Below are 24,843 nucleotides of genomic sequence, written 5' to 3'. Positions count from 1 at the left end.
CTGCCGTCGCTGCACTGCCACCGGTGCCCCGAGTTTGGCCACTGCCACAGCGGCGAACTGCACTCGTGCCGCGAGCCGTATGTCCTCGTCGAGCGGCGCTGTGTCGAGTCGGACCAGGTGCGCCAAGACGCCCACTTGATGGCCGAGCTCATCGACAGCTTTCTGATGCGGCGCGCGTCGTCGGCGTTCTGCAACGGGTCGTGGGTCGATCTCCTGCTCTTTGGCAACGACGACGGCAGCTCGCAGCAGATTGTAGTCAGTGCAACGGAGCAGATCGGCTACCTCCGCAACCAAGCCAACTGGTCTCGTCTCGTGTGATTCAAGCTGCGTGTGTTGATACATGGTTGCTACGGTAGGAAGGAGAGCAGCGACGTGGTGTTTGTCGCGGCGTACAGCAAGGCGACGACGCAGCTCGCGGCGCAGAGCAGTACACGCTTCTTTCAAGACGACGGACAAGTCGCGTTGACAGTCCTTGACGCCAGCGCCCTCTGCTGGACCGTCTTGGAGCTGCACGAACACCTCTACGTACGACGCGCAGTCGCACGACATCGTTGGTGTATCGTCTCTCTTCTTCGTAGATCTACGCGTCGACCTTCTTTGGCGCGCTCGGCGTACTCTACCTCTACAGTCAGGTCCAGCAGAGCAAGTACCGCAAGCTGCTGGTAGGACGAGCCGTGACGACCCTGCTCCTTACAGTATCGCGTGCATGCTGTAGTTTACCAAGATGCTCCAAGCGGTGCACGGCGAACTCCGGCGTCTCGAGGAGAGCGACAACGTACTCGATGGCGCCGTCGACGGCTTGCGCCGCGAGATTCTAGAGCGCTTCTTTCCCCACGCCAGCGACTCGCGCGAGGCCACGCGTCTCTGGACGAGCATCGCTGCACACGTCCAGCGGGATGCACGCGTGCGCGAGCGCCACGTCATGTAAGACGTTCTCGAAGCCAACAAAACGTGATTGCTCATATGGGTCTCTGATGCTAGGCACCGTGGCCAGCAAGTGCTCGTGTGGTACGTCGTCGAGAAAAGTGACATTGGTTCATGGGGATTAGGGAGTGGATCGACGCCCGCCGGCAGACTGCAACCCGTGTGGAACCGCCTCTGGTCGCTGGCCAAGCCGTCAACTACAGTACGACGTCGTATTGAAGATAACGAGCTGGATGCCCACATGCGTTTCCATTATTACCGTCTTCTTGCATTTTGTGTGGTCTTCTCGGAAGGCCGCGATAGAAGCGTGCGCGCCACTACTACTTGCAAGCGGCTCGAAGTACATGAAGGGATGAGTCACTGCAATGCAAGATCATCGACGATACGATAATGACTGGACTGCTCACGTGACACGCGTGTCTACTCGATAGATCGAGCTATGGGTTGTGGCGAGCCCCGTCGAGACGAAAGACAGAAACAGAACGCAAAATAAATATGCCATTACTCGTCAGAGTTCCACGGATGCTTCTGGTCGTTCGTGGCTTCGCGCTCAAACGCTTCCAGCGCCTCGTGGCAGCACGCCTTGGTCTCCGGAAAGTCGGGAAACTCGCTGAGAGTGATCGCATCAATGGTCGCGCGCAGGCGTGGGTAGTTGTACGCGGGATGGGCGCGAGCCTTCCGCTGGTCATTCATGGCAGCCAGTGACGGGCCGATGAAGTCAGCGTTGCTCGCGCGGTGCATCTTGAACTTGGAGGGCTCGCCACCCCGGAGTTTTTGCATGCGAAAAATGCAAAACTTGGCGATACACTCCCCGAGCTTATCGAGCTCGCACTCGCGCTTGAGCTTGAAGTTGGCGGCTTCCAGAGTCTTGATACGCGCTTCCCCGACGTCGACACGCATCTTGTAGTCGGCGGCACGGGCGTTAGCGTCCTCGATGGCTTGTTGCAGTGTCAACGTGCCAACGATGCTCGCGCGCAAGCTCGGGTACTTGCCCGTCGTCCATTGCGTCCGCAACGCGACCGGCGACACGTTCCAGCGACTATTGGCGAAGGACTCGGTCGTCGTAGATTTCGACCGTGTCCTTCGGCAACGGTCGCTGGAACGTGTTGCCGGTCGCGTTGCGGACGCAATGGACGACGGGCAAGTACCCGAGCTTGCGCGCGAGCATCGTTGGCACGTCGACCATCACCGCGTCGTCTTCGAGCTCGAAGCTTCGCAGACGCGAAGGCGATCATGAGCAGCTTGGGACGCTCGGTTGAGAGCGGGCGGAGGCGCAAGGGTCGAGAGCATCTTGATCGGCTGCGGCAACTTGGAAACTGAGACATATCCGGTTGCGGTGGATCGCCGGATTCCTCTCAAAAACGAATACCCTTCGTATTGCATTTTTCTTTCTTTGACAAGAGTAATAATAATACTGCGGCGTTTTGCGCTTGTACACGCCTCATTTAGAAGTTTTCAAATCCAATAAACCTCTATAAATGGATATGCGCAGACTACAAGATCGCAAAGATTTTGCGCGCCAAATTACAGTCCCACTGTCGAAGTCTTGACGTCCATGGTACGATGGTGCACACTGCGCATTTGCACTAGACTAGATTCCCGTCATTTCTTGGATCCGCGTCTCGGGTGGTGTCGACTTGAAGCATCCGCTGGCCTCCAGCATACCAATCAAGCAGGACGTGTACAGCCACTGGCGAGAGAGCCAGGCGCGTGCAAGAGCTTTTCACGCACGTCCAGTTATATAATACATAACTATAACGGTACATGTACCGCAACAGATTCGAGGGTCTTGGACTCGCTTTGGTTTCAGACCAGAAGCGTGGAGCTCACAGGATCTTGGGTACTTCGGTCGATGCAATCTCGTGGGTTTCCCCGGCTTGAAGTGAGCGTTGACAAGCGTCCGAAGATTGAATGGTGGCACATCCGATGGAGCGGCAAAACATGACTGTAGTCGCAAACAGTGACATGGTAATCAATGGTACCGGTATTGAGCGACGCGTCAAGCGCGCAAGACGCATTCAATGACAGAGAGCTCTGCACCAATGTCATGGGGTTGCTTGGGACTACTCCCAGTGCACGAGGCATTGCTATGAGCTTGCTTTCTAGCTTGACAGATTGTCGCAAACTTCTTGCCCTCCAGAAGAGGCTTTGGCCAGCCCTGTCCAGACAAAGACAACTAGCAAACACGAATAGATGTGCCATTAGTCGGCAAAGCGCCAAGGATGCTTCTGGTCGTTCGTGGCTTCGCGCTCAAACTCTTCCAGCGCCTCGTGGCAGCACGCCTTGGTCTCCGGAAAGTCGGGAAACTCGTCCAGCGTGATCGCATCAATGATCGCGCGCAGTCTTGCGTAATTGTACATGGGATGAGCGCTGCACCGCCCGCTGATGGCGACCAGCGACGGGTCCACATCGTCGGTGTCGTCATCCGTGTTGGCGTCCGTGTGTACGTCACCGCAGAGTTTGAGCGCGCAAAAGTTGGCGTACTTGGCGATGAAGGCCCCGAGCTCGTCCAGCTCGCGGTCGCGCTTGCGCTTGAAGCTGGAGGCCTCAAGATGTGCGAGGCGTTTGTCCCAAGTGTCGAGACGCGGGCCAAGGGCGTCATAAGTGGCATCGATGGCGTCATAAGTGGCGTTGAGCTTCACGATGTCTTGTTCCAGCGTCAAAATGGCCTCCATAATAAAGGCGTTCGAACCCTTGGTCTTCACCTGGACGTCTTGTTCCTTGGACTTTTGCACGTTTGTATCGTGGTTGCTGATTCTGCGGTCGTGTGGAATCGCAACCGTCTCCATCGCCAGCGATTGCTCCGAGTCGACACGGTTCGAGTCGCGATGGCATGCGGCGATCGAGTCGTTCTGGAGGCCGAGCTTCTGCTGGAGGGCGGTCTTGACCGAGTCGGTCGCGTTTGCCTCCGGCTCCAAGCTCGCGGGACCTGCACTCGGGCGAACGATGTCGATGGAGAAGAAGCGCGAGCGCCGGCGCACCGTCCGAGCAAGTGTCAGGAACATGGCGGGCAAGCGCAATTTCAGAAATGAGTGCCTTTTCTCAAGTTGCACTTGCAGGACGTTGGAACTTGATTTTAACCGGGCTATTGAAGTACTCGAACCTTCTTGGTGGCATGGTCGTCGCTTTCTATCACATCGTTCACATACAGCCAGGAAGACGCACATACAAATGGCGTTGGTCGGCTACGCCTGGGCCCTGGAAGAAGCGCGGGAAACATTGACCAATCGGCGAGCGCTGTGTATTAGCCAATGGCATCGGTTGGCATGGCCGTGACGTTTGAGGGGTATGACCTGGCGTCAGGCCGCTTGACGCTATGCCACCGCGACGGCGAGGACTCGGCGCTGCTGACGCGGACGCTGCCCGACATCCAGCACATCGACCGGACGCTGCACCGCTTGCTCAAAGGATCTGCCCATGAGCGCCTCCCAATGCGCCGCCTGAAGAAGCTCCTCGCATCGTCCTGGTCGCTCAACGACGTCGCCGTTGGCAAGAAGCCCGAGCTCGCAAAAGCGCTCTCGGTCTGCAACAAGTGGCTTGCAACTCTTCTGAAGCAGCTACCTGCGAACGAGGCCCACGCGTTCTTGGACGAAGCTGCGTACGCCGAGCGCACGGCAGCCACGTCGGCGCGGCTGCTCGCCCAAAAGGCCGCGAAGGACCACGGGCAGTTCTTCTCGTCGGCGTCGTCGATAGCCCAAGCCATGGCGGGCCTCGAAGCGCTGTTTACGCCCACCGAGCTCTCGGCGAGCGTCTTCTTGGAGCCATCGTGCGGCGACGGCCGCTTCTTCTCCTCCATTCAGCGGGTCGGCGGCAAGGACGTTCGGGCGTTCGAGATCGACCCTCTCGTGGCGGCCAGTGCCTCGCAGCAAGCAGCATCGCTGGGCCTGGGCGACATTGTATCGGTCGGCGACTTTCTCCGTTCCGCGACCCATCTCCCAGCGTCGGCCCGCGTCCTTGCCGTCGGAAACCCGCCGTTCTCGGCCAAAGACACGGACGCGGACGACGATCTTGTGCTGGCGTTTCTGCGGCACTGCGCGCTCGAGTGGCGCGCCACCGCGATCGCATTCATCTTGCCCGAGCGCTGCCACAAGCCTGCGTACAATGCGCGCGTTCTTGAGGTGCTGGCAACCTCGGCGCCTTACCAGCTCGCGCACGCCAAGCCCTTGCCCGACAGCGCGTTCGACTTTGTCGGTGCCAAGCGGATCCAAAAGCCAAGCGTCATTCACATCTACACTCGCTTGTCGTCTCTGAATTCTCGGACCGAGCCATGATGCGATCGTCATGGCCACATTTCTCTTCCAACGGCAGTTGCTAAGCATGTTAATTTACAGCTTGTAGCTTGGTGGCAGGCTGCGTCGCAGCGCCTCAAAAATGGCGTGGCCGAGCCCTTGCTGCTGGAAGCGCTCCATCGTCACCGCAAAGTGCGTGATGGCAATGTCCGTAGGCGGGAACGAGAGGTGGCGGAGGCCCGCGGCGGCGGCACCGACTTGCATCTCGCATGCATTCGCTGTGTAGAACATGTAGTGGAAGGCCTCGGCCACGGCCCGCCCGGCGGTGATCGTCCCAAACGCGTGCGACAGCACAACCTTGTGAACAGCGCTGACCGGGCAGCGCGCCGCGTCGACGACCGTCCATCGGATGGCGCCGCCCTGGAGCGCAAAGCAGCTTGCTTGGCAGATGGGCAAGAGACCGCAGCTCATGGCCGCGACCGCAGCACAAGGTACCGTCTGCGCTTGGAAGAAGCACTGGAGCTCCGGCGACGCGGCGTGCGTCAGATGCAAATGCACGTGGAGCTCGATGGCCTGTACATTGTCGCTGCTCGGCAGGCCGCGCACGTCGATTTGGCCATCGGGCAAGCGCAAGACGTCGATGCGGACAAGGTCGCTCGCACAGACGTCGGCGAGGAGCATTCCAGGCGGGTTGATCAAGAAGGCGACGACCGATGCGCTCGCTGCCGGCAGCCGGAGTGAGAGGAATTGGCCATGAAGCAGAAAGTTGGCCCACGCGTGCGAGGCAAAGAGGCGGCAAGACGCAGCCAGGTCGTCGCGCAGCCCCGCCTCGGACTTGGCCGCTAGGATACCAAACATGCTTTACGTCAGCAGATCCAAGCCAACGGGCGGGAAATTAAATTCGGCAGCCTATTTAGTTTCGGCATGTTCGTCGAGCTTCATCCGGACGCCACGTCACCACTTTGCAGGTTCACATTGCACATGCGGTGGGCCGTCACGCAGGATTTGGAGGACCACCGACTGCCCATTTACGCCCATCACAGACGCCTGCTGGAGGGCGCTCAAACAAAAGAAGAGCTCGTAGCGGTCGCTCGGTGGCACGACAGTTAACGTTAAACCCAATGGGGTGCGTTTCATGTGGCATGTGCCACGTCAAAATTCCGAGATGTGAGGGAATTGCCCATAATCGGTTGCGGTGGCATTTTGCAGCAGCATGCCCCAATGGAGCGACCCGTTCGTGGCGGCCAACGTCGTCGTTGCCGTCGTCGTCCTCTACTGCAGCGTCATGAGCCCGTGGAAGTACACGCGCGTGTCTGGCCCGTACGTCCGAGAAGCGCCATGCACCCCGGCTAAGCGCGTGTAGATGCTCGTCCAACTGGCTTGACGTCCGCAACCCCGACAGCAAGGCCGTGTGCTGCGACGAATCGAGCCACGCGCCATGCTACGCCGGTATGAGCGAGCTGCACGAGCTCACCCATGGCCAGGTACGCTGTATCACTACGTCATTGTCAGCCGTCGCACGCAATGCGATGTAGGGCGCGTGGATCCTCCCGCTCGTTGCGGCCCTTGTCAACTTTGGCTTGACCATGTTCCTGCCCAACGTCACGTCGCGCCACATGTCGGCCATTTACAACCGACTGGGTCTGTACTTTTCGCTCATGATCTACCGCACATTGGTGCTCTACGGCGCCTTCAACCTTGTCGAGAAGGCGCTCTTCCCGCCTGCCACCTCGTGCTGGTACGCGCCGCTGCGCCGCAACAAGCGCTGTATCGACAGCTTTGACCACGCGGACCACATCGTACTCTACATGACGCACTTTATTGCGACGTCGTGCTTTGAGTGGAAGGTGTTGCAGCGGGATCGGGCCGTGAGCGCGTTCAAAACACGTGCTCTCGCTCTGGCTGCTCTTCGTGCTCATGCTCTCGGTGTACGCCATCTTTCACACCGCGTACTCGTTCCATAGGTACGACCTGCCCTCTTATTCCTGCGCATTCTACGTATGTACTCCATAGCTGCTGGGAAAACATTGTTGGGATGCTCATCGCCCAAGTCTTTGTCATGCTGCCCCTCTACCTCGTCTCGGAAGACTACTTTGGCGCCCTCCACTTTGGCGCCTTCCTCACCAAGGACCGTCGTTTGGCCAAGTAGCTCGAGGACACTGCGCTCTCAAGCCGGCGTTCACGTCCGACGTCATACGATAAGGATTCGACTACATGTCATCATCGTCCTCCTCCTTGTCGCGCATGTAGTATCGTCGTCTACTGTAGTGGGCGACGCTAATAGTCGGTCGGGGCCAGCGATGGGCTCGATGGGAATGCTTGCTGGAGCTCTTGCTGTGTCACATGGTTGTCACGGCGAGATTGCCGTTGACTTCGGATTGGATTTTCAAATTGCCCTTTCTAATTTGTGAAAAATGAGTAAAAATGAAAAAATTGCAAGCGTCCACAGAGACAAGCACAACCCAACGACCGACGAACCGAGCGAACGAGCGCGATGGTCGGCGACTGGAGCGGCTTTGTCTTCAAGCAGGGCGCGCTCATCAAGTCCTGGAAAAAGCGGTTCTTAGTCGTGCAGGGCCGCCACGTCACGTACTATGACCGCAGCGTGCACGAGCCGAACCCGCGCGAGAAAGGCAGCCTCGTGCTCGTCGACGTGACGCAAAACTTTGGCTTGAAGAACGGCCTCGTGCTCCACGACGTCAAGGGCCGACAGATGAAGATGTATACGCTCAGCGCCACCGACTTGGACGAGTGCTTCACGGCGCTCCAGGCCGCGTGCGGCGCCAATGCGAGACCGTCGCTCCTCGATGTGCGGGCGTCCTCGATTGCCTCGTCTCGCTCCTCTCTCGCCGACGCGCGCGGATCGCTCGTGCTCCGAAGCTCGTTGACAGAGACCGAGCGTCGCTTGTCGTGCGTCGAGATACGCACGTCGGCGCGCCGGTCGTCTGTGTCGTCGATGGCGGCGGGACGACAATTCAGCGCGGCTGGCTCTACAAGGAAGGCCAGCGCGTGCGCAATTGGAAGCGCCGGTTCTTTGTCTTGACAGGCGACCACGTCGCGTACTTTGCCAAACAAGGCGAGAACCCCAAGGGCGAAGGCCGCGTGTGTGGCGTCTCGCTCGACATGCACAAGCCGCTCGGGATGCTGCTGCAGCTCGACGCCAACGACCGCGTCTTGCGCGTCGCGGCAGAAACCAACGACGCGCTCGCGCGGTGGCACGCGGCCTTTACGGCCTGCGTGCGCACACTGCCCAAGCCGCGCCTTTGCGGGTACCTCCTCAAGAAAGGCCGGACGGTCAAGGCGTGGCGGAAGCGCTACTTTAGCATTGACGGCGTGAGCAACCAGCTCTCGTACAGCGACGCCGACGGCGCGCCGCCAAAGGGATTCGGCCACGTCGTCGACGTGTGCGTCAACACGAAGCGGCCGTTCGCGCTGTACATTCACTTGGCGAGTGGCCGGCGGCTCGCCGTGGCAGGAAGCACGCAAGCCGAGGCCGACACGTGGCTAGCCGTGCTGGAAGACATTGCTGCCGACGTGCCAATGCAGTGCGTGGACGGCAGCCACATGGGCTGGCTGCAAAAAGAAGGCAGCGGCGTCAAGTCGTGGAAGCGGCGCTTCTTCACCCTCCACGGACGGTCCCTTGTGTACCGCAAGTCGCTCGACAGTGCGCCGCTGGGCGACGGCGTCGTGACGGCTGCGACGCCAGGGACAGCGCGGGCGTTTGCCATCGACATTGCATTGGCGTCCGGACGGGTCCTCGTCGTCGCCGCCAACTCGGCGCGCGATCGAGAGCTGTGGTTGTCGGCGCTGGCAGTCGTCACCGGCCATGTGCTTGTCCTCGATGGCGTTGCGTGGACTCGGCGGTTCGCGGTCCTCGAGGGCCCGACGCTTTGCATCTACGACTCGGACCAGATGACAGCCGGCGTGATGCAAGGAGACGTCATGCACGTCAGCGACGACGCGTCGTGGAGCGCCGAGGTGACGCTCTCGTCCGGCCGGCAGGTTGTCTTGGCCGCGGACGGCGACGCCACAATTGACGCGTGGCGCACGGCCCTGCGCGCTGCGATGACGGCTGCGGACACCGTGGTCTCGAGTGCGTCGTGGTCGACGTTGGATGCGGACGAGGACAAGAGCAGCTCGTCGGACGACGCTGTAATCCCGCTCTTGAGCCACAGCGACTTGACCGACATCTTCAACACGAGCGACTTGGCGTTGCTCGATACGAGCCCCTCTAACTTAATGGACCTTCTCGACGCCCGCAGCAACGACGACGACGACGACTCTGTGGCGTCCGTCAACGGTAGCGATCCGCGATGCGCGATGCAGCGACAGGGCAGCGTCGAGTCGACGTACTCGGAGTTTGAAGACTGAGGCGATCGGACCGTGTTTGTAGTCGTAATAGTAAATGTAAGAAATCGGACCATCCTGTGCAGCGGCGACTTAGCAGCAGCCGCCGCCCGCGTTGGCATGTGGCGCGTACTTGTCGGCCGAGAGGTTGACCTTCTTCGCACGGCTGCGCGGCGCCGTGTTGGCCAAGAGCGCCGGGTTGTCGAGGATCTGCATCGACCATGCATTCAGGCTGTGCACGAGGAGGACAGGGGTCGTCGTACCTTCTGGACGACTTCGTTAAAGACTTGCTGGATGCCAATCTTGGTCTTGGCGCTGCTCTCGACAAAAAGCATGCCCTTGGAGCGAGCCCACGCCTCGCCTTCCTGCCGCGACACGACACGCTCCTACGCGCTGTGAAGCGCACGGTAGACGACGTCGCGAATACCTTGTCGATCTTGTTGCCAACGAGAAGCTTGACGACGTCGCGGCCGTTGGCCGGGCTGTACACCTCGACCTCTTGCAGCCACGTCCCGAGGTTCTCGAACGTTTCCTTGCGGGCCACGTCGTACACTGCAGCACGATAAAGGCCTCCACGCACACACGATACCGTACCCAAGATGATGCCCTGCGCGCCCCGGTAGTACGAGCTCGTGAGCGTGCGGAAGCGTTCTTGGCCCGCCGTGTCCCAGATCGTCATCTTGATGCGCTTCCCGTCGACTTGCATCATCTTGACCTTGAAGTCGACGCCTACACCGCCTCATGGCATGCATCGCGCTTCTTGCATGGACGTACCGATCGTGCTCTGGAGATGGTCATCGAACGTGTCGTCCGTGAAGCGCAAGAGCATGCTAAGACGGAGGCATGAGACCCCATCGCGTGCGAGGTTGCCGACCTGCTCTTGCCCACGCCAGCGTCGCCCACAAGCAGCAGCTTGAAGAGGTGGTCATACGAGTCGACTTCCTGCGCGTCCATGGTCCTCTAGCGCCCGCCATGAGGCCGTCCGCTGCGGCGTCGGCAGCTCTGAACACTTTGTTCGTCCCATGACGCACCGGACCGTACCGTACGACAGGTGTACGAGCCGTTATCCGGTTCACATCGGTTCCTTGCCGACGCCGCAACTCGATGGACCAACCAAGGTCGACTAAGATGGACTAAGATGGACTACGATAGATGACCTATCCTTCTAGTAGACGTCCATGAATGCTGGGCGTAGGTTGCTAGGATGACGCAGAGCTGTCTGTCGGTGCGTGCAAAGGCAGAGAGGCTAGTGGGCTCGCTGGCCTCGACAAGACAGCGACCTCTGGCTCTGTACACACCACGAGGGCTCGGCCCTAGCTCGCTCTATGTCGAGCTTCGCTTCTTATGATGTCGCTTATCAAGATGTGTGCTAGAGCGGAAGAAGCGATGAGTCGTTCAAGTGCAATCTCGCTTGGTGTTGAAGTGATGCATCGTGAGGCTCTGCACGCAGTGCGCTTTCGCCTCGGACCCACCTCGCGACAAGCCGCCTCAGCGACAGCGTTGCGGCAGACAGGCAGCAGGTCCGAGTCCATCATCAGATTTTTGCTGGAAGCGTACATTGCACCGTACATGGCCTTTCTGCGCCGGATCGCATCCGGACACTATCTCTGTCACAGGCCAAAGATCGCTCGAGCGTGCGTCCGGCGCCTGCTCGCATCGCCGCTGCCCGTGACGGCTCATAGCGTCGCTGCTGCCGATGACGTCGCCTCGTCGTCGTCCTTGGCCTCGCTCGCGGTGAGCGCGCGTGCACGGTCCGTTATATCGAATCAAAAACGCTCGTGTCAACCTTGCCAACGGCTCAAAGTTGGTTTTCGACTCGATGCTCTCGTGCCCGATCTGCCTCGAGCCCGCGACGGCCGCGTGGACGTCGCCGTGCGGCCACGCCTACTGCTACGCGTGCATTGCCGAGTGGGTCCGGCGGCGCCAGCACACGTGCCCGATCTGCCGCGCCCGCCTGCCACCGTCCACGCTGTCGCCACCACCGCGCCCGGCGTTGTTTGCCTTGACGTGGGTCAATCCGACGGGCGTGCGCCAGCCAGCGTTCGTCGCACTCCACCTTGCGCTGGCCTGCTTGGCCATGGTCTTCTTCCACACACTGCGCCCGGCGACCGCGCCGACGACGCTCGTCCTCGACGGACTGCTGCTCACGACAAGCTTGAGCACGATGGGCCAGATCCTTTTGTACCTTGTGTGCAACGTCTCGCGCGAGTGGGGCGCGCTCCAGCACAAGCTCGAGCTCCGGCAGTCGGCCGCGGTCGCGCCACTGCCTCGTGAGCGATCCCGTTTCTAGAGTGGAATACGTACTACATGTCCCATTTATTACTATAAAAGACACGCGGCGTCTAGTCCAGTCTACGGCATATTCGTCGCCACCTCGGCTTCGGCGCGCTCTTCGACGAGGCGCACCTTGAGGTACGCAAGCGCCTTCGTGCTCGTCTTGGCGTAGCTCTCCTTGACGAACCCCTCGACGGTCGAGCGAAGGAAGCCAAACTTGTTGCTCATCTGCACCGAGCCCGTCTGCATGACCGAGGACCTACATCCCCATACTCGCTTCCTATGCATCTAGAAGCAGGACGGGATACCAGCCGTCGTTCTCGGGATGCGCGGCGTAGATCGCAAAGCTGCGGACGAGCGCGAGGTCAGCGAAGCTCTCGTTGTAGCCGCGCACGTAGAGCACCTAGTGTAGCACGCGGCATGAGACCAAGCCATAATGGCACGTCGTCGTACGTCGTTGGCCTTGTCCCAGAGCGACTCTTCGATGAAGAAGATGAACTCGTCGCCCGCAAAGCGCTTGATGAAGCCCGGCGCCGTGTTCCTAGACAGCGTCGCATCCTCGATGACGATCGAGGCAACGGTGTACTTGAGCTTGAGCTTGCGCTGCTTGTACACGCAGTTCCACTTGGTCAACTCAACGTCAATCGTGGTATCGATGCCCACAAGCGCCGGCTCGAACGGATCTACTTGACAATATTGTCACTAGCCCATTCCTCGACCGCTACCAACCCGGAAAAGGCTCCTTGAAGCGCCGAAAGTGCATGTCCGCAGCCTACTCGCCTGAGGCGCCACATGCAGGAAATCGACGCTCCAGACCTGTTCAAAAGGGTGTTCGATCGGCGAGTCGTAGGGCGGAAATGGCGTCGACGATGCATCCGGCACGAACGTCATGACAGGGTGCTCTTCGGTCGCGGAGCCCACCTTGCCCATGGAGAGGTTGTACTTCTTGACCATGGCGAGGTGCGGGCACGACTCGACGAGCATCGTTGCAGCGTCCCGACGACTGCCACGGCCGTGGACGCGTGGGACCGTCACAAGACAGAGAGGAGCTGAACGACCTATCAACAAGAGAAAAGGCCATCATGATCCACTCCACTGCTGCAAGCGCATACGTGGGTTTGGAGGAGCGTGCCGACTGCAAGACCGACGCTGATCCAGCTCCCGCCGAGACGCAGCCAGTAGGACTGATGCCACGCCGCACAGAGCACGCTGTCATTGACGGCGCAGACCGCATTGATGTGCTGCGCGAGCACGACGACGACATGGATTGCAAACATGGCCACGCCCACGTACACGAGCAGATGGAGGAAGATCGTTTGCTGCGCCTGCTCCTGCGACGGCGTCCAGCGCTTCAACTGCAGCCCGCGCGCCGTCGTTTCCTGAGGTTTGTCGCTGCGTGAAGATCGATAGATAATGGTCACTCGACAACGCACCTGCGCGCTGCTGTCGGTCGGCGGCAGGATGGACGCGACAAGGCGTGTGTACTCTTGCTTGGCCGCCTCGGACGCCATGCCCGAGCGCGCCGTCCACGCATCCCTACCAGCTGGCATGAGCGCTCGCCGCGTTGCCAGGCTGACAGTATACCATTTCGCTTTGCCCGTGTTGTTGATGGGGCAGCCTACGTCGTAAAACGTGAGGTCGTCAGGCGACAGCGTCCTCGGCGGGTACGCGGTCGGTCGGTGTCGTTGTCGCCTTTCGTGGCTTGCTGCAGCAGCCCGTAGAGCTGCATCGCATGCTGGTGCACGACGGCTTCATGACGCTTGGAGGCCTCGGCCTGCGTCATGCGCAGGACAGCAGCATTGAAGGTCGCGTCAATCTCGGCTTCCGACGCCATCATCGATCGACCGCAAGCCAAACGCAATGCGGTTGGCAAAGCATCCGGTTGCAGCTCAACCAGGTTAAACATTAAACCTATTTACCGTCCGGGCAACTTGCATACGTCTCTGTCGTCGTCGCGACGGTTTGCTGCAGGTCTGTGCATTCCTATCGACACACACACACTATGATTGACGAGGCCCACGGCCTGTTCCCACGGCGTCATTGCGTCACATCGCAGCCAGCGGGGCGTTTAACGCAATTCTTGGTCTTTTAACCCCGTATTTAACCTATATGGACAAGCGGGCGTTAACACGTGGCATCCTAAGCGAGATCAGATCCATTCGCATCGAAAGGACGCGGCGGATGGACTCGACACGGACGCTATCGTTCCAGTCGCTGCAGCTCGCCGACGCCGATGGCAACAACGCAGTGACGTCCAAGGAGATCCGCGCACTGCACTTACACCGCCAGCTCTCATCGGCCGAGCACATCCACCACGAGGCCGCGTCGCCCTTGCCCAAGAGGCTGTCGCCGGCCGTCTTTGCGTCCATCACCGAAACACAGCCTCGCCACGCGCCGTGGCTCAAGAAGGCACTTGCGCGCATGGAGACAAGCCAAGCATTCTGGAAGGAGCGCGAGCCGACGCCAAAAAGTGCAACGACCCGGCGCAAGACGATTCCCAAGCCCAGCGTTCCCGCGCCGCCATCCTGCGCTACGATCTGGGAAGCTGCGTCCACGGGCAATGTGTCGGAGCTCCGGCGCCTCCTCGAAGTTGAGAAACGGGACGTGTTTCGCCACCACGAAGCCGACGGCGGGCGCACGATCCTCCATTACGCGTGCTGGCACGGCCACGTCAACATCGTCATGTACGCGACCATGTTTGTCCAAGCGACGAAAGGCCTCGAGGCGCTGCGGCTCTTTGTCAACTGCATCGACTCGGCGTACAGCCGCTGCACGCCGCTGCTTGAAGCCTGCCGGTCATACAAGGTGCGCCATCAACGTGGTTGATTTTTTACCATTTTCGTCGATTTTTTGCCATTTTCGTCGGTTCATTCGGGTTAGGGGCATCTCAATGACAAGCTCAAGATCATCAAGCTCCTCGTCTTGTATGGAGCGACGCTCGAGCACCAAGATGCGCACGGTGACAACGCGCTGCATTGGAGTGCGCGCGTCTCGAGCTTGCCCATCGTCCGGTACCTCGTCAAGGAGACGGACGCCGCCGTCTTTGCCGTCATCGCCGACAACTACAAGCACGAGAAGGTGCATTTGGAACCTCTCTCGGCGACGCCGTAGCTTTTGGTGTAGCCGCTGGACATAGCCAAGCGCATGCTCCAGCGCAAGCCGTCGATGCAAGCGACGGAAGTGTACGACCTGCTTCGGCACGTCTACCGTGAATGCAACATTCGGCTCAAGATCCAATATGGCAAGAAGATCCGATTGCACCAAGAAGCCGAACGCAAGAGCAAGCGCAACGAGGAGGTCGTGTATGCCCTCGACACTGCGCGCGTGTGCGCCTCCCGGTACTGGAGCCCGAGAAGAATGAACTGGACGACTGAGATGCATCTCTTGATAGCGCGGACGGGCTCTGGCGCAGCTGCCACGAGGCCGCCGAGAGCGCGCGCAATGCGCTCGAAGCGAAATTGCTCGACGATGCGGGTAAAGAAGCTGTCGGGCGCGCGCAGCTGTGGCTCGACACCAAAGATGGCAAAGCGTGGGCCAAGAAAGAGCTGCCAGCCGCCCTCGACGACCTCAAGAACCTCATTCAGGACGGCACGCTGCCCAAGCCGCGCGACATGAAGAAGGTCGCGGCGGTCCGCCTCGGCGAAGCCTACATTGCAATGCAAGAGACCGATGCGCGCGATCAAATGCGCAAGAAATTCATGCGCGAGCACCCGCTGCTCGAGTCGCGCGACGTCGAGTTCTTCAAGCGGCTCGTGCTCGCTGCGCCGCACAAATAACGACGCTAATACAATCGCGCGTGACACAAGCATCTCGTGCGAGTCGATGCGATTGAAACGATCTCCTGGTCGCGACGGGACTTGAACCGGCGAGCGCAACACGAGAGACACACACCATTGCGTGGGGTGCTCATTCATCGTGGTGGGCCGCCGTCTCTGCGCTGTGAACGTGCCGCGTACAGCCTCCAGGCGAATTCCATCGAGTGCTTTGCACCGACGCGCTCACGTTGGGTTGGGAGGTTCTGTCGTGCTCCGAGCAGCGCCTGTGGCTATACCACGAATAAATCGACTCTCGCAGCCATGGATCGAGATGACATTGGTTCGCGTTCATCAACACAGCAGTACGTAAGCGCCATAGCAGCGCCGACATGGACTGTTCAAGTTCAAGTGTGGAGGCGGATCTTGAGCGAAACGCCTTTGTATGGAGCAAGCCAACGCGCTCGAGGTGCCACCCAATGCGTCGCTCGTCTCGGCACAAGCGGTATCGCCCTGCGTCGGCACGTTCGAGTGCATCGTGCGGCCGCCGCTCGCCCCATCGAGTCTCGTCTGGCTCTTCCACCACGCCACCAGCGGCCTTGGCGTCCTACCGACGGGCCATGCGCTGCTCCTCTGCAACGAGCGCACGTGGATGACGACGTCGCCTTGCGCAGTCGCGAACGTTGTGCAGCACTGGATTGCCGTCTTTTGCGCTGCGGCGCCGGTCCTCTTCTGCGAAGGCGTTGCGCAGCCGCTCGAGCCCACGTCGCTGGGCGAACGCGTCGACCCTATCTTGCACGATGGTTGCATTCGCCTCGCTTGGTCACCGCCGCAAGCGCGATCGTCGCTTGTGCTAGGCGAAGTGCGGCTCTGGACCACGACGACGCTCGCCCTCGACGTCCTCCAGCAGTCTGTGTTTGATGAGCGTTGTGGATGTGACAACATTGATAATAGGTGGTGCCACCGCGAGGTGTCGCCTGACCACCCGAGCTTGGCCCAGCTCGGTGCCTACTGGCGTCTCAATGACGGCAACATGCGCAGAGTCCAATTCGACTTGAGCGGCCGCGGACGCGACTTGGTGCTCGTCGGATTTGAACCCATACTGCGCTACGTGCCGTTGCATCCTCTGCAGCTTGATGCCCACCCGCATCTTGAGCTCACGCTGCACAGTGCACCGGTCGACGACTCTTCGGACGGCGTCGACAATTTCGTGGTGCAGGTAGCACCGCACCGCGATAGCAGTAGCCGCCGCCTTTTGGCCCACGTCGCCGTGGTCCTGGATGCGACAGCCACCTGCGCGCAGGATGCGACACGCTACACGACGGCGCTGACGACGGTACGAACAGTATGTAGAAAGGGAGAGCCATCGGGATGGATTTGTCTAGTTTATCGGAGCGCTTCCTGTCCACACGGACTTGTGTCTTCTCACAACACGTCGCCCGACACCAACCCTGCTTGCGTGGCGGCGCATGGACCCGCTTGGCCAAGTACGCACCTTCTTTCTCTGCCTGAAAGCGGCATTTCATCAGCAAAAACGCTGCCCTAGCGAGAAGCCATCAAGCACGTGATCGATGTGCTACAAAAGCCAGCGCCCGGCGCGCCGTTGCCCTTGGCGCCGGTCGTCGATGCCTCGCTGCATTTGCTCGTAGATACATACAAGGTGCCTTCTGAACGTCGCCTTCCGATGGAAAACAAGACGAGATGTAGGAGCACCCGAGCGCACTGAGCTTTGGCGCACTTCTCATCCTTTCCGAGCGCCCGGCAGATGCTGCCGACGAGCTCTATGATGTCTACCGCCCACTGCAGAGCTGGTGCATGCTGCACTTTTTAAGCCTCGCACCACCACCAGCCGCGGTGGCACCGCTGCTTCGCCACGCGCTGCAGTTTGTCGTGTATGCTGCCGCCAGCACCGACTTGGAGTTCATCTTGGCCGACGTGGCGCACCGCGTCACGCATGTGCTCGCCAAGGTCTGTCACCATGACAATCGACTGCGAGTATGTCTTTGGTCATCTTGTCGCCTAGAACGTCACACTGACGATCACTACCACGGGCGCTGTCCAGGTTGCATTGGATCCCAAGCACGACACGACGGTGGCGAGCCACACGGTGACCTCTGACGGACACACAATGCAGTGGGATCTCGGGCTCTTCTGTGACTCGGACGTGCTGCTTCTCGGTGGTCAGTGGCAGTGGAGCGATCGCCTTGCCGACGAGTCGTTCCATGTGCGCGTCGTGAGCGTGCAAGCAGGCTCACTGCTCCTCTTTCGGTCGTCGCTCGCCTTGTACGTACACTGCGATGCATTCATTTTACAAAGTGACCAATTTAGACCACATTACCATGCTCTGCAGCGGTGTCTCCGAGACGAGCCGTCTTGCAAGCTCGTAGGGCGCGTCCGCGCCGAAGCGGCGCAGGCAGCGCGGCTCTACGAGCAACGGCGGACGTACTTGGCCCATCGGACCGTCACGGACGTGGCCGAGGTCCAAAAGTCATTTGAGCAACTACGCGCGCAAAAGGAAACAGAGCAGGCGAGCTTGCAAGCAATGCATGATGACGTGACCGCCGTCGAGCAGCGAAAAGACGTTATGCTCGTGATCGACGAGACAGTATCGCTGCTGGCCGCCGCTTTGGCGCCAAAGCCATCGCCCAAGCGAGGGAGCAGCCACCAAGTTGACATGGAGGCGAGTGGTCGTTCGTCCAGCCCCCCTGCCCGTACTACATCAACCACGATTCTACTACAACATTAGCAGTAAGAGTGCTGCATAGGGAAGAGTTCGACGACTAAGGAGCCCAAGAATATCGAGTGGGTTGAGTCCATTGCACTGCTCACTGCAAAGGGCAACGCGGCCGACGCCGACGCCAAGCTCGACGAGAGTCTTCGCAACTTGCGCCAAGTCGAAGACGATCTGAAGCGCCGGCCCGTCTTCATTACCGACGACGAGATCTGCAGTGTGCTCGGACGCTTCGTGACGCGCCTCCACGAGACGCAAATGACGCGCCTCCCTGTGTTCACCGAGACACGCACCCATGTACGGGGCAGCAAGGATGTCCTCCTCACACGCATGACGTCGTCGAAATGGAAGCACATGGACAGCCAAGCCGACGCCATTCGCAGTGCGATCCCCGACTCCAAGCCCAGCTAGATGCACGGCGGGCCCTCGACCCGTCGGCCTTGCGGGCCCTTCAGCCGGTACACTCAATATAGATAGCCGCTTGCTCAAGGATGGATGTAGGCCCTTGAGGACGAGTACGTAGCTTTTCTCCGGTCCCGCCTTGCGTTGGGCCAAGCGCGGTTTGCCGAGCTTCTTAAGGACCGACCCATACCGAGCGCGCTAATCCCGTTTGCGACGCTGCTTGTCGCGCCGTGCGAGTCGCGTGGCGTCCGTAACGCCGTCCAAGCGCTCTTGTTTAGCCTCCGAAACGACCGCGACGAGTGTACACTCGTGCCGCTCTGTCCCGTCGTGCAGAGCCACGTCTACCCGATTTGGTGGGCCGACGAACAGCTCTTGTCCGTTGCGATCGCACCTGAGACGCCGGTGCAACCACGTGGTGTGACGCACTCTCCTATTGCTGTTTTGCGTAGGATGCCGACGTGGCTGTGAGCGACGCAGCCCGCCAATGCTACGCCAAGGCCCACGCCGCGCGCGTGCTTGTCGTCACATCCAACGCCCTGTGCACGCGGCGCGACGCCGTCGACGAAGGTAGCATTGCCGTGCTGCGTTAGTCGAAGCATATCATCGCAACCACCATAGTGGTGTCGTATGTGAGCAGCGGTCGTCCGATCGTGCACGTCCAGCTGGACGCATGGTATCTCGATGCAGCGAGTGTCCAAGCGCGGTGGCCACATGTCCCGTACACGGCGTGGGATGCCAACCGACGGCACTTGCTGCAGCACCTTCCGGCGGCGGCCAACTCGGTTTTTCTGAACACGACCGACTTTGAGTGCGAGCTATGTGGCGCTATCGACGATGTCCGGCAGCTTTTACGCAGCCCATGTTACCACTGCTCGTTCTTTTTCCAACGCTCGAAATCGAATTACGTGGCGTTCGCCAAGCAGGTGGCCGACACCTTGGAGAGCGCGCGCTGCGTCGCCTCCGTCTCGCCGCTTGTGTGGAAAACGGAGGCAACGACGTCGACGCTGCCGCAGCTGCGCCGCTTCTACGCCGAGCGCGCGGTGGGCAGCGCCACGGAGCTGTGCGTTTTGCGAGAAAGGAAAATGGTCTGAATTCCTGAACATTGTAGGCACGCCGCGGCATCCCAAGCCCGCACGGACGCCATAAGCAGCTACTGCACCCATCTCTGTGATCGGTTTGGTGCGGACACGGCGGCGTTCGAGGCGGCGCGAGAGCGCGTCACCGCCGCTGGCGTTGCCCGGAACGAGACGGCGACCGAAGTCTTTGTCGAGTACCATGTGCACACACATCGTCTCTCGACTCAGATTGCTGCGATTTCGGCACGGATCACAAGTGCGGCACTCCAACTGGCCGGAGTTGCCGGCGATCTCGAAAGCCGTGTCGTTCACATGGTAGGCGATGGTACGTTGGACGACGGCGACGGGTTGCAGCGATACCGCGTCGGCATTCCGCACTTGCACCAACTCATGCCCGTGTACCTCGAGACTGTGACCGATTTGACCCTCCGAATGCTGGACTCGAAGCCGACAAATATCTGTACACATCGCTCACTGCGCTGGACACGGTAGGCTGCGACGAGGCGCGAAGCTAAGACGCGACGCGTAGGCGATCGAGGCGTCGATGGCCGAGACGGTGACAAGTGTGCTAGGCGAAATTGACGCGATGGAAGCTGCGTACGTCGCGTCGATTCCTGTGGAGGCCGAGCATCTCTACGGCCGCTGTAATATTCAGACGTTTGCGCTCTCGTCTGCGAGGAGCCCGATGCTCGACTTGGATGCTCTGCAGCGAGCGATGAACGACATCGTTGGCTGGGAAACCAGCACCCTCCAGAGCCTTCAGACCCTCTTCCGAGAAGCCCATGCGCTGCATGCAGTACACTTGTTCAACTAGACCGTTCGATCGCGACTCATCGTGACATGTCCACGTCTATTTTTAGATTCAAGCGTTTTGCGGTCACGTCGATGACGTGACCCGGCACTTTGCAGACGTCTTTGCCGTGTCGTCGTGTGTGGACATGTTGTCTACAGGCGAAGTACCGGCAATGAGTGCGCTCTTGGGTGACGTTGTGTGGTGCGAGAAGGACAACGGTCGACCGGCCGATGCATGGCGAAGTCTGGCGAGTATGCACGAGCGCATCCGAGTCGAGATCACGGCGCGGACGCTCCGGCACCGGCATCGGCGATGTGTTGCATCTTTTTATCAAGTGCGTCGCCACCATCCTTCCGTACAACCTATAACACCTTGGTGCAGACGTATGTAGCCGCTTGCCATGCGGCGTGGCACACCCAATGCCATCAACTTGTCGAGTTGGCGTCGTCGCAGCTCCAAGCTGTCATCCGTGAGGTGGTAGCCGTCACAACACCTCGCGTCGATGCGGAAAAGGCCTATCGCGCGGCACTGGAGAGCGAAGGCAGCTGTCGCCACCAGCTCCGCCGGCTCCAGTACCAAGAAGACGCGAACGCTCATGTCGGACAGCACTTGGTGCTCGCAATGCGGCAGCTGCGGCATCTCGCGGCCGTCGAGAGCGATCTGGAGGCGTATGCGCGGCAAGAAAACCTCAAGGACACCAAACCGATCTGGGACGCCCTTGCGGCGTTCCAGGCCGAGTGCTTTGCCGACGGGTTTGCCAAAGCGACGGCGTCGGACACGGAGCGGGTCGCCCTTGCGTCCGATCGCGATCTCTTAACCTCTCAACTGGCCCGCTGTGCGCACAATGCGGCGTTGCGACGGCACGATTGGGAGTCAGCCACGTGGGCGCATCTGCGCGGGTGCATCGCCCTCACCAAGGCACAGCACTGGCTCTACTCGGCGCTGGAAGCCATTGTCCATCTCGAGCGCAAGCGTCAAAAAGATATCGAGTGCCACGTTGCGCTCTTCGTCAATGGCGTCGTCACGGAGAAAGACGTGACGGTTGAGTTTGCCGACAGCCATCTCATTCAAGCCACGATGTTGCGGCTCGAAGTTCAAAAGCAAGCCCGATTGCACTGCGTCGCGTCCAACCGCGCACGGCTCCTCGCACGGCTCTTGCGACAAGAATCCGACCTATTGCACGTAGCCAATCTACCACCCCTAACCATGCGTCGAATCCACATGTCCGTAGATGACGCAAGACGAAGCCGTTCGCAAAGAAGCGCTTGCCGCGGTCATGAAGGCTCGCTGTGCATTTCTGGATACGACGCTAGCGCGCGTCACGTCAAAACGAAGTGCCAGGCGACTCGCTGCCTACACGCATCTCGAGACGACATTGGCCGCTGCGTCGAGCAAGAGCTGGGTCGAGTATATGGACCAAACAGCGGCGTTTGCGACCGACCACTGGCTTGTCCAGCACCGGTGCAACACGGTGGAGGCGGCGACGTGGCTGCTCGAGGCCGCCGAGGCAGCGTGCGGCCGCGAAGAAGCCGCGTACGAAGCGGTTCGCCAAAAGCAAGCCGATGCGATCGCGGCTCCATACATGACGTCTGCACCGTACAGCTCGCTCGATACCGTGCACTTGATGCTCTACTTGAATGCAAAGGCGTCCATGACGTGGGCGCGCGATGTCAACATGCTGCGCGCGGAGCTCCACGAGGCCATGCATTTGAAGCGCATGGATCTCAACGAGTGGGCCAAGGTCGACCCGCTCTCGGAAGAATATGCATCGTATTTTCTTTCAAAGTGTCAATGTTTCAAGTCGATGCGTAGGGCGCGCGCACATTACATTGCCGCCGAAAACAACTTGGTGCTCAATCGATTCGAAATCAAATGCGCCGACGCACAAGCCATTTCCGGCCCCTCCCAGTGCCAGCAATATGTCCTTGTACACCATTCGAAATGGGTCCGTCGCGCGTCCTCAACGCTGTCGACTAGAGCTCGATCGAGAACAAACAAGCCGTGTTTCTCCTGCACCACCCCGACCCCGACGGCGTCGACTGCGATGCGATGCAGGCGTCGTGGACTGCATCGCGCACCCTCTGCGTCGATATGTATACAGCGATGCAAGTCCAGCTACGCGACGCCGCCTTGGGCTACGACCTGCGCGAACTCACACTCGACTGCCACGAGCGACTTCTTGGTGGTGACTTGCCGCCTTGCGACGTGGAAGCGATCTTTGGAGAGCCCCCACGCCTCGCGCCGAAGTGCACGGCAGCTCGCCAAGCTCTGCTGTACCGCGCCGCAGTTGTAGCGACTTGCATCAAGCGCTGGACGCGTCTGGTATGTCACACCACTCTCTCACCTCGTGGTAAACGATATGGGACTAGCGAACGTGCTTGGCGGCAAGACGTGCGATTGTGCAGGCCGCTCAAGCGCCGCTTCGGGAGCACGCATGGCGCAAGACCATTGAAGCCAACGTCGTGAGTGCGCCAATGGGGTCCTGGCTCCGACCGACCGACGTGGAGACGAGCCTCGTCCTGCGCCACTACGTGTGCGCGATGATGGACTTGAGCGCATCGCCCGAGCTTCTTCCGCGGTTCTTGCGAAGCTTGCACTGGGTACTTGATTCTCCATCGATTCGTCATGTCGAGGTTGCGTGGCCTACTAGCATCAAGCCAACTGCCGGACATGGACGGCACAATTTCCGTCCAGCCTGGCCCGGCGATCGCTCCACGAGAGCTTTGCGGCCGCGTATGCCAAAGCGACGCACCGTCCGTCCTCGATTCCGGGGGCCAGTGTTACGCTTCGTGATATTTCGCCCACCGCCGCCAAGGTCGTCACCCTCCCGACATCGAAAATCGGAAATGAACACTCATCGTGACGTGCAGGTCACGTGGGTGCTGCCAAAGGACAAACATACCACCCCGACGGTCGTCTTGCGCCTCGGGCAGTGGGACGCTATGGCCAGCTCGTGGGTTTGGCAGCTGCTACTGCTACCTGGACTTTCCCGACACACGTTTACAAACTTGGTGCCGGGAGCCATCTACTGTCTCTACCTGGTGCTCTCGACGCCACAAGGACTCTATAGTGTCTTTTATGACGCACAGTGCTTTACGACTCCCATGGATCAAACTAGACGAGTACTCAAACCATAAATACAGCCACTTGTGGTTACATGTGCGTCTACCACTCAACCACTGCGGTGCTGTCGTAGAAGCGTGCAAGGCTCGAGACACGAAGATGTAAAGAGACTTTGTGACACCAAAGCTCCACCACCACTGAGCGCGTGCGACTCGGCCGTCCACCGGCACGAGTCCATCGCTGATACGGTATGTATGCACGTCGGGCAACCATTGATGGCAGGCGAAACGTAGCATGGATTAGGGTTACTCGTTGCAGTACACAGGCATCGTGCACGGGGCGTCACCAACTCATTCAAACAAGCTCTTCATGCCGTGAGGCATCGGAAGCATCGGGAGCGTCGTGTAGTGCGACGCGCGCACCTGCGTAAACGTGGCCAGCGGAAAGACGTTGGGGAAGCGCGCAAAGTCCTGCATGAAGCGGTCGTACGAGATGTCGCGCAGGCGCTGCCCCAAGAGCAGCCACTCCATGGGCGTCTCGGGCATCACCATGACGCGGCCGACGCGCTCGATGCCAAAGCAGAGGTACGCCATGAGCTCGTCGAGCAGCTGCTCGTGCGTCATCGCCTCCATGCTCTTCATGCTGGACCAGTGCGGCACCGCGTTGGTCATCACCTTGAGCGCCTGCGCAATGTGACTGATCGACGCCTCGTTCCACGAGATCAACAGCACGTCCGTCGACCCGAGGTCGTGCTGGAAGATGTACTCTTCGACCTAGTGCAAGAGTTGAATAAGGGTCAGAAGCAGAGGGACAACCTCGTCCTGCACTTGGCGAAAGTCGTGCGCCGCCGCAATCTTGTCTTCGCAGTCGAGGTAGTCGACGTTGCTCTTGGGGTCCATGCCCAAGAGCGCGTTGATCATGTAAGCCTTGCTCATGCGGTACTTGGTGCTCTGCACGTGGTGCGTCTTGGCCAGCTTGAGCACTTCGTAGTACGTCATGCCGTTGAGGACATCGCGGTCGTGGGCCATGTTGAACGACATGATCCCTTCAAAGCCAATTCAAATCTGAGAAAAAAACAGTCATGAAAGAATCACAACGTCGGTGCACCACCCATCTTGAGCAACCGGCGTCCGAAGCGCCAGCCCTCGCTGCTCTTTCTTTTCCGATTCCATTGCGACGCGGCGCAAGAAAGCTCATCCGGCGGCCGCGAGCGGGACAGGGCCCCGCGTTTTCTACGCCAAGGCGCTGCCAC

At 60.0% G+C, this 24,843-nt stretch overlaps 16 protein-coding genes across 16 annotated transcripts in view; 9 read left to right on the top strand and 7 right to left on the bottom strand.

The window, feature by feature from the left end:
* SPRG_21062 (hypothetical protein) overlaps positions 1-1,143 on the top strand; it is a gene marked incomplete at both ends in the record, with an annotated part of 1,306 nt that extends 163 nt beyond the window's left edge. The window contains 6 exons of the mRNA XM_012350849.1: positions 34-302; positions 357-525; positions 579-662; positions 716-924; positions 982-1,008; positions 1,050-1,143. Of these exons, the coding sequence (XP_012206239.1) occupies positions 34-302; positions 357-525; positions 579-662; positions 716-924; positions 982-1,008; positions 1,050-1,143 (852 nt within the window). The remainder of the gene's footprint in view (positions 1-33; positions 303-356; positions 526-578; positions 663-715; positions 925-981; positions 1,009-1,049) is intronic.
* A 282-nt stretch (positions 1,144-1,425) lies between these two features.
* SPRG_11906 (hypothetical protein) lies at positions 1,426-2,110 on the bottom strand (the record flags this gene model as incomplete). The annotated part of the gene is made up of 2 exons (XM_012350786.1): positions 1,426-1,963; positions 2,016-2,110. 2 exons carry the CDS (start codon positions 2,108-2,110, stop codon positions 1,426-1,428), a joined length of 633 nt encoding a protein of 210 aa, XP_012206176.1.
* Positions 2,111-3,125: 1,015 nt separating this feature from the next.
* On the bottom strand, positions 3,126-3,929 carry SPRG_11905 (hypothetical protein; the record flags this gene model as incomplete). The annotated part of the gene is made up of 1 exon (XM_012350785.1): positions 3,126-3,929. One exon carries the CDS (start codon positions 3,927-3,929, stop codon positions 3,126-3,128), a length of 804 nt encoding a protein of 267 aa, XP_012206175.1.
* Positions 3,930-4,176: 247 nt separating this feature from the next.
* SPRG_11904 (hypothetical protein) lies at positions 4,177-5,232 on the top strand. Its single transcript, XM_012350784.1, has one exon. The coding sequence runs from the start codon at positions 4,191-4,193 to the stop codon at positions 5,193-5,195; it is 1,005 nt and encodes a 334-aa protein (XP_012206174.1). The 5' UTR covers positions 4,177-4,190; the 3' UTR covers positions 5,196-5,232.
* SPRG_11903 (hypothetical protein) lies at positions 5,225-6,011 on the bottom strand (the record flags this gene model as incomplete). Its single annotated transcript, XM_012350783.1, has 1 exon — positions 5,225-6,011. The coding sequence occupies one exon, from the start codon at positions 6,009-6,011 to the stop codon at positions 5,250-5,252; it is 762 nt and encodes a 253-aa protein (XP_012206173.1). The 3' UTR covers positions 5,225-5,249.
* A 355-nt stretch (positions 6,012-6,366) lies between these two features.
* On the top strand, positions 6,367-6,965 carry SPRG_11902 (hypothetical protein; the record flags this gene model as incomplete). The annotated part of the gene is made up of 4 exons (XM_012350782.1): positions 6,367-6,473; positions 6,517-6,637; positions 6,689-6,891; positions 6,917-6,965. The coding sequence occupies 4 exons, from the start codon at positions 6,367-6,369 to the stop codon at positions 6,963-6,965; spliced, it is 480 nt and encodes a 159-aa protein (XP_012206172.1).
* Positions 6,966-7,070: 105 nt separating this feature from the next.
* On the top strand, positions 7,071-7,302 carry SPRG_11901 (hypothetical protein; the record flags this gene model as incomplete). The annotated part of the gene is made up of 2 exons (XM_012350781.1): positions 7,071-7,117; positions 7,167-7,302. 2 exons carry the CDS (start codon positions 7,071-7,073, stop codon positions 7,300-7,302), a joined length of 183 nt encoding a protein of 60 aa, XP_012206171.1.
* Positions 7,303-7,586: 284 nt separating this feature from the next.
* On the top strand, positions 7,587-9,630 carry SPRG_11900 (hypothetical protein). Its single transcript, XM_012350780.1, has 2 exons — positions 7,587-7,985; positions 8,045-9,630. The coding sequence occupies exons 1-2, from the start codon at positions 7,648-7,650 to the stop codon at positions 9,522-9,524; spliced, it is 1,818 nt and encodes a 605-aa protein (XP_012206170.1). The 5' UTR covers positions 7,587-7,647; the 3' UTR covers positions 9,525-9,630.
* Positions 9,468-10,516, bottom strand: SPRG_11899 (hypothetical protein). Its single transcript, XM_012350779.1, has 6 exons — positions 10,375-10,516; positions 10,275-10,330; positions 10,095-10,229; positions 9,928-10,052; positions 9,764-9,886; positions 9,468-9,710 (listed from the first exon to the last, which is right to left on the bottom strand). Exons 1-6 carry the CDS (start codon positions 10,452-10,454, stop codon positions 9,594-9,596), a joined length of 636 nt encoding a protein of 211 aa, XP_012206169.1. The 5' UTR covers positions 10,455-10,516; the 3' UTR covers positions 9,468-9,593.
* Positions 10,517-11,319: 803 nt separating this feature from the next.
* Positions 11,320-11,846, top strand: SPRG_11898 (hypothetical protein; the record flags this gene model as incomplete). The annotated part of the gene is made up of 2 exons (XM_012350778.1): positions 11,320-11,754; positions 11,832-11,846. 2 exons carry the CDS (start codon positions 11,320-11,322, stop codon positions 11,844-11,846), a joined length of 450 nt encoding a protein of 149 aa, XP_012206168.1.
* Positions 11,847-11,852: 6 nt separating this feature from the next.
* SPRG_11897 (hypothetical protein) lies at positions 11,853-12,758 on the bottom strand (the record flags this gene model as incomplete). Its single annotated transcript, XM_012350777.1, has 5 exons — positions 11,853-12,033; positions 12,083-12,177; positions 12,228-12,457; positions 12,504-12,546; positions 12,591-12,758. The coding sequence occupies 5 exons, from the start codon at positions 12,756-12,758 to the stop codon at positions 11,853-11,855; spliced, it is 717 nt and encodes a 238-aa protein (XP_012206167.1).
* Positions 12,759-12,805: 47 nt separating this feature from the next.
* On the bottom strand, positions 12,806-13,608 carry SPRG_11896 (hypothetical protein; the record flags this gene model as incomplete). The annotated part of the gene is made up of 3 exons (XM_012350776.1): positions 12,806-12,832; positions 12,887-13,392; positions 13,443-13,608. The coding sequence occupies 3 exons, from the start codon at positions 13,606-13,608 to the stop codon at positions 12,806-12,808; spliced, it is 699 nt and encodes a 232-aa protein (XP_012206166.1).
* Positions 13,609-13,906: 298 nt separating this feature from the next.
* Positions 13,907-15,582, top strand: SPRG_11895 (hypothetical protein). The gene is made up of 4 exons (XM_012350775.1): positions 13,907-14,579; positions 14,655-14,852; positions 14,898-15,112; positions 15,166-15,582. Exons 1-4 carry the CDS (start codon positions 13,956-13,958, stop codon positions 15,548-15,550), a joined length of 1,422 nt encoding a protein of 473 aa, XP_012206165.1. The 5' UTR covers positions 13,907-13,955; the 3' UTR covers positions 15,551-15,582.
* Positions 15,583-15,971: 389 nt separating this feature from the next.
* SPRG_11894 (hypothetical protein) lies at positions 15,972-20,549 on the top strand (the record flags this gene model as incomplete). The annotated part of the gene is made up of 15 exons (XM_012350774.1): positions 15,972-16,329; positions 16,384-16,435; positions 16,481-16,862; positions 16,912-17,013; positions 17,073-17,171; positions 17,234-17,494; positions 17,550-17,809; positions 17,855-18,237; positions 18,292-18,639; positions 18,669-18,715; positions 18,759-19,061; positions 19,109-19,226; positions 19,278-19,719; positions 19,768-20,146; positions 20,265-20,549. 15 exons carry the CDS (start codon positions 15,972-15,974, stop codon positions 20,547-20,549), a joined length of 3,819 nt encoding a protein of 1,272 aa, XP_012206164.1.
* Positions 20,550-20,700: 151 nt separating this feature from the next.
* SPRG_11893 (hypothetical protein) lies at positions 20,701-22,821 on the top strand (the record flags this gene model as incomplete). Its single annotated transcript, XM_012350773.1, has 6 exons — positions 20,701-20,842; positions 20,920-21,710; positions 21,760-22,298; positions 22,341-22,455; positions 22,506-22,613; positions 22,639-22,821. The coding sequence occupies 6 exons, from the start codon at positions 20,701-20,703 to the stop codon at positions 22,819-22,821; spliced, it is 1,878 nt and encodes a 625-aa protein (XP_012206163.1).
* A 1,063-nt stretch (positions 22,822-23,884) lies between these two features.
* On the bottom strand, positions 23,885-24,631 carry SPRG_11892 (hypothetical protein; the record flags this gene model as incomplete). Its single annotated transcript, XM_012350772.1, has 2 exons — positions 23,885-24,364; positions 24,407-24,631. 2 exons carry the CDS (start codon positions 24,629-24,631, stop codon positions 23,942-23,944), a joined length of 648 nt encoding a protein of 215 aa, XP_012206162.1. The 3' UTR covers positions 23,885-23,941.
* Between the last annotated feature and the right edge of the window lie 212 nt (positions 24,632-24,843).

Source organism: Saprolegnia parasitica (genome assembly GCF_000151545.1).
Source record: "Saprolegnia parasitica CBS 223.65 unplaced genomic scaffold supercont2.70, whole genome shotgun sequence".
Taxonomy (NCBI): Eukaryota; Oomycota; class Saprolegniomycetes; order Saprolegniales; family Saprolegniaceae; genus Saprolegnia; species Saprolegnia parasitica.
Note: the sequence above shows the minus strand (reverse complement) of the source record. Positions and strands in the feature narration are given on the sequence as shown.

Coding starts and splice junctions, on each gene's coding strand:
- SPRG_11904 (XM_012350784.1), top strand. CDS start 4,191: ATGGCCGTGACGTTTGAGGGGTATGACCTGGCGTCAGGCCGCTTGACG.
- SPRG_11900 (XM_012350780.1), top strand. CDS start 7,648: ATGGTCGGCGACTGGAGCGGCTTTGTCTTCAAGCAGGGCGCGCTCATC. Junction 7,986..8,044: donor CGGGCGTCCTCGATTGCCTC/GTCTCGCTCCTC, acceptor GCTCGTTGACAG/AGACCGAGCGTCGCTTGTCG.
- SPRG_11899 (XM_012350779.1), bottom strand. CDS start 10,454: ATGGACGCGCAGGAAGTCGACTCGTATGACCACCTCTTCAAGCTGCTG. Junction 10,230..10,274: donor CCATCTCCAGAGCACGATCG/GTACGTCCATGC, acceptor GAGGCGGTGTAG/GCGTCGACTTCAAGGTCAAG. Junction 9,887..9,927: donor TTGGCAACAAGATCGACAAG/GTATTCGCGACG, acceptor CACAGCGCGTAG/GAGCGTGTCGTGTCGCGGCA.
- SPRG_11895 (XM_012350775.1), top strand. CDS start 13,956: ATGGACTCGACACGGACGCTATCGTTCCAGTCGCTGCAGCTCGCCGAC. Junction 14,853..14,897: donor ACAACTACAAGCACGAGAAG/GTGCATTTGGAA, acceptor CTTTTGGTGTAG/CCGCTGGACATAGCCAAGCG. Junction 15,113..15,165: donor GCGCGCGTGTGCGCCTCCCG/GTACTGGAGCCC, acceptor ATCTCTTGATAG/CGCGGACGGGCTCTGGCGCA.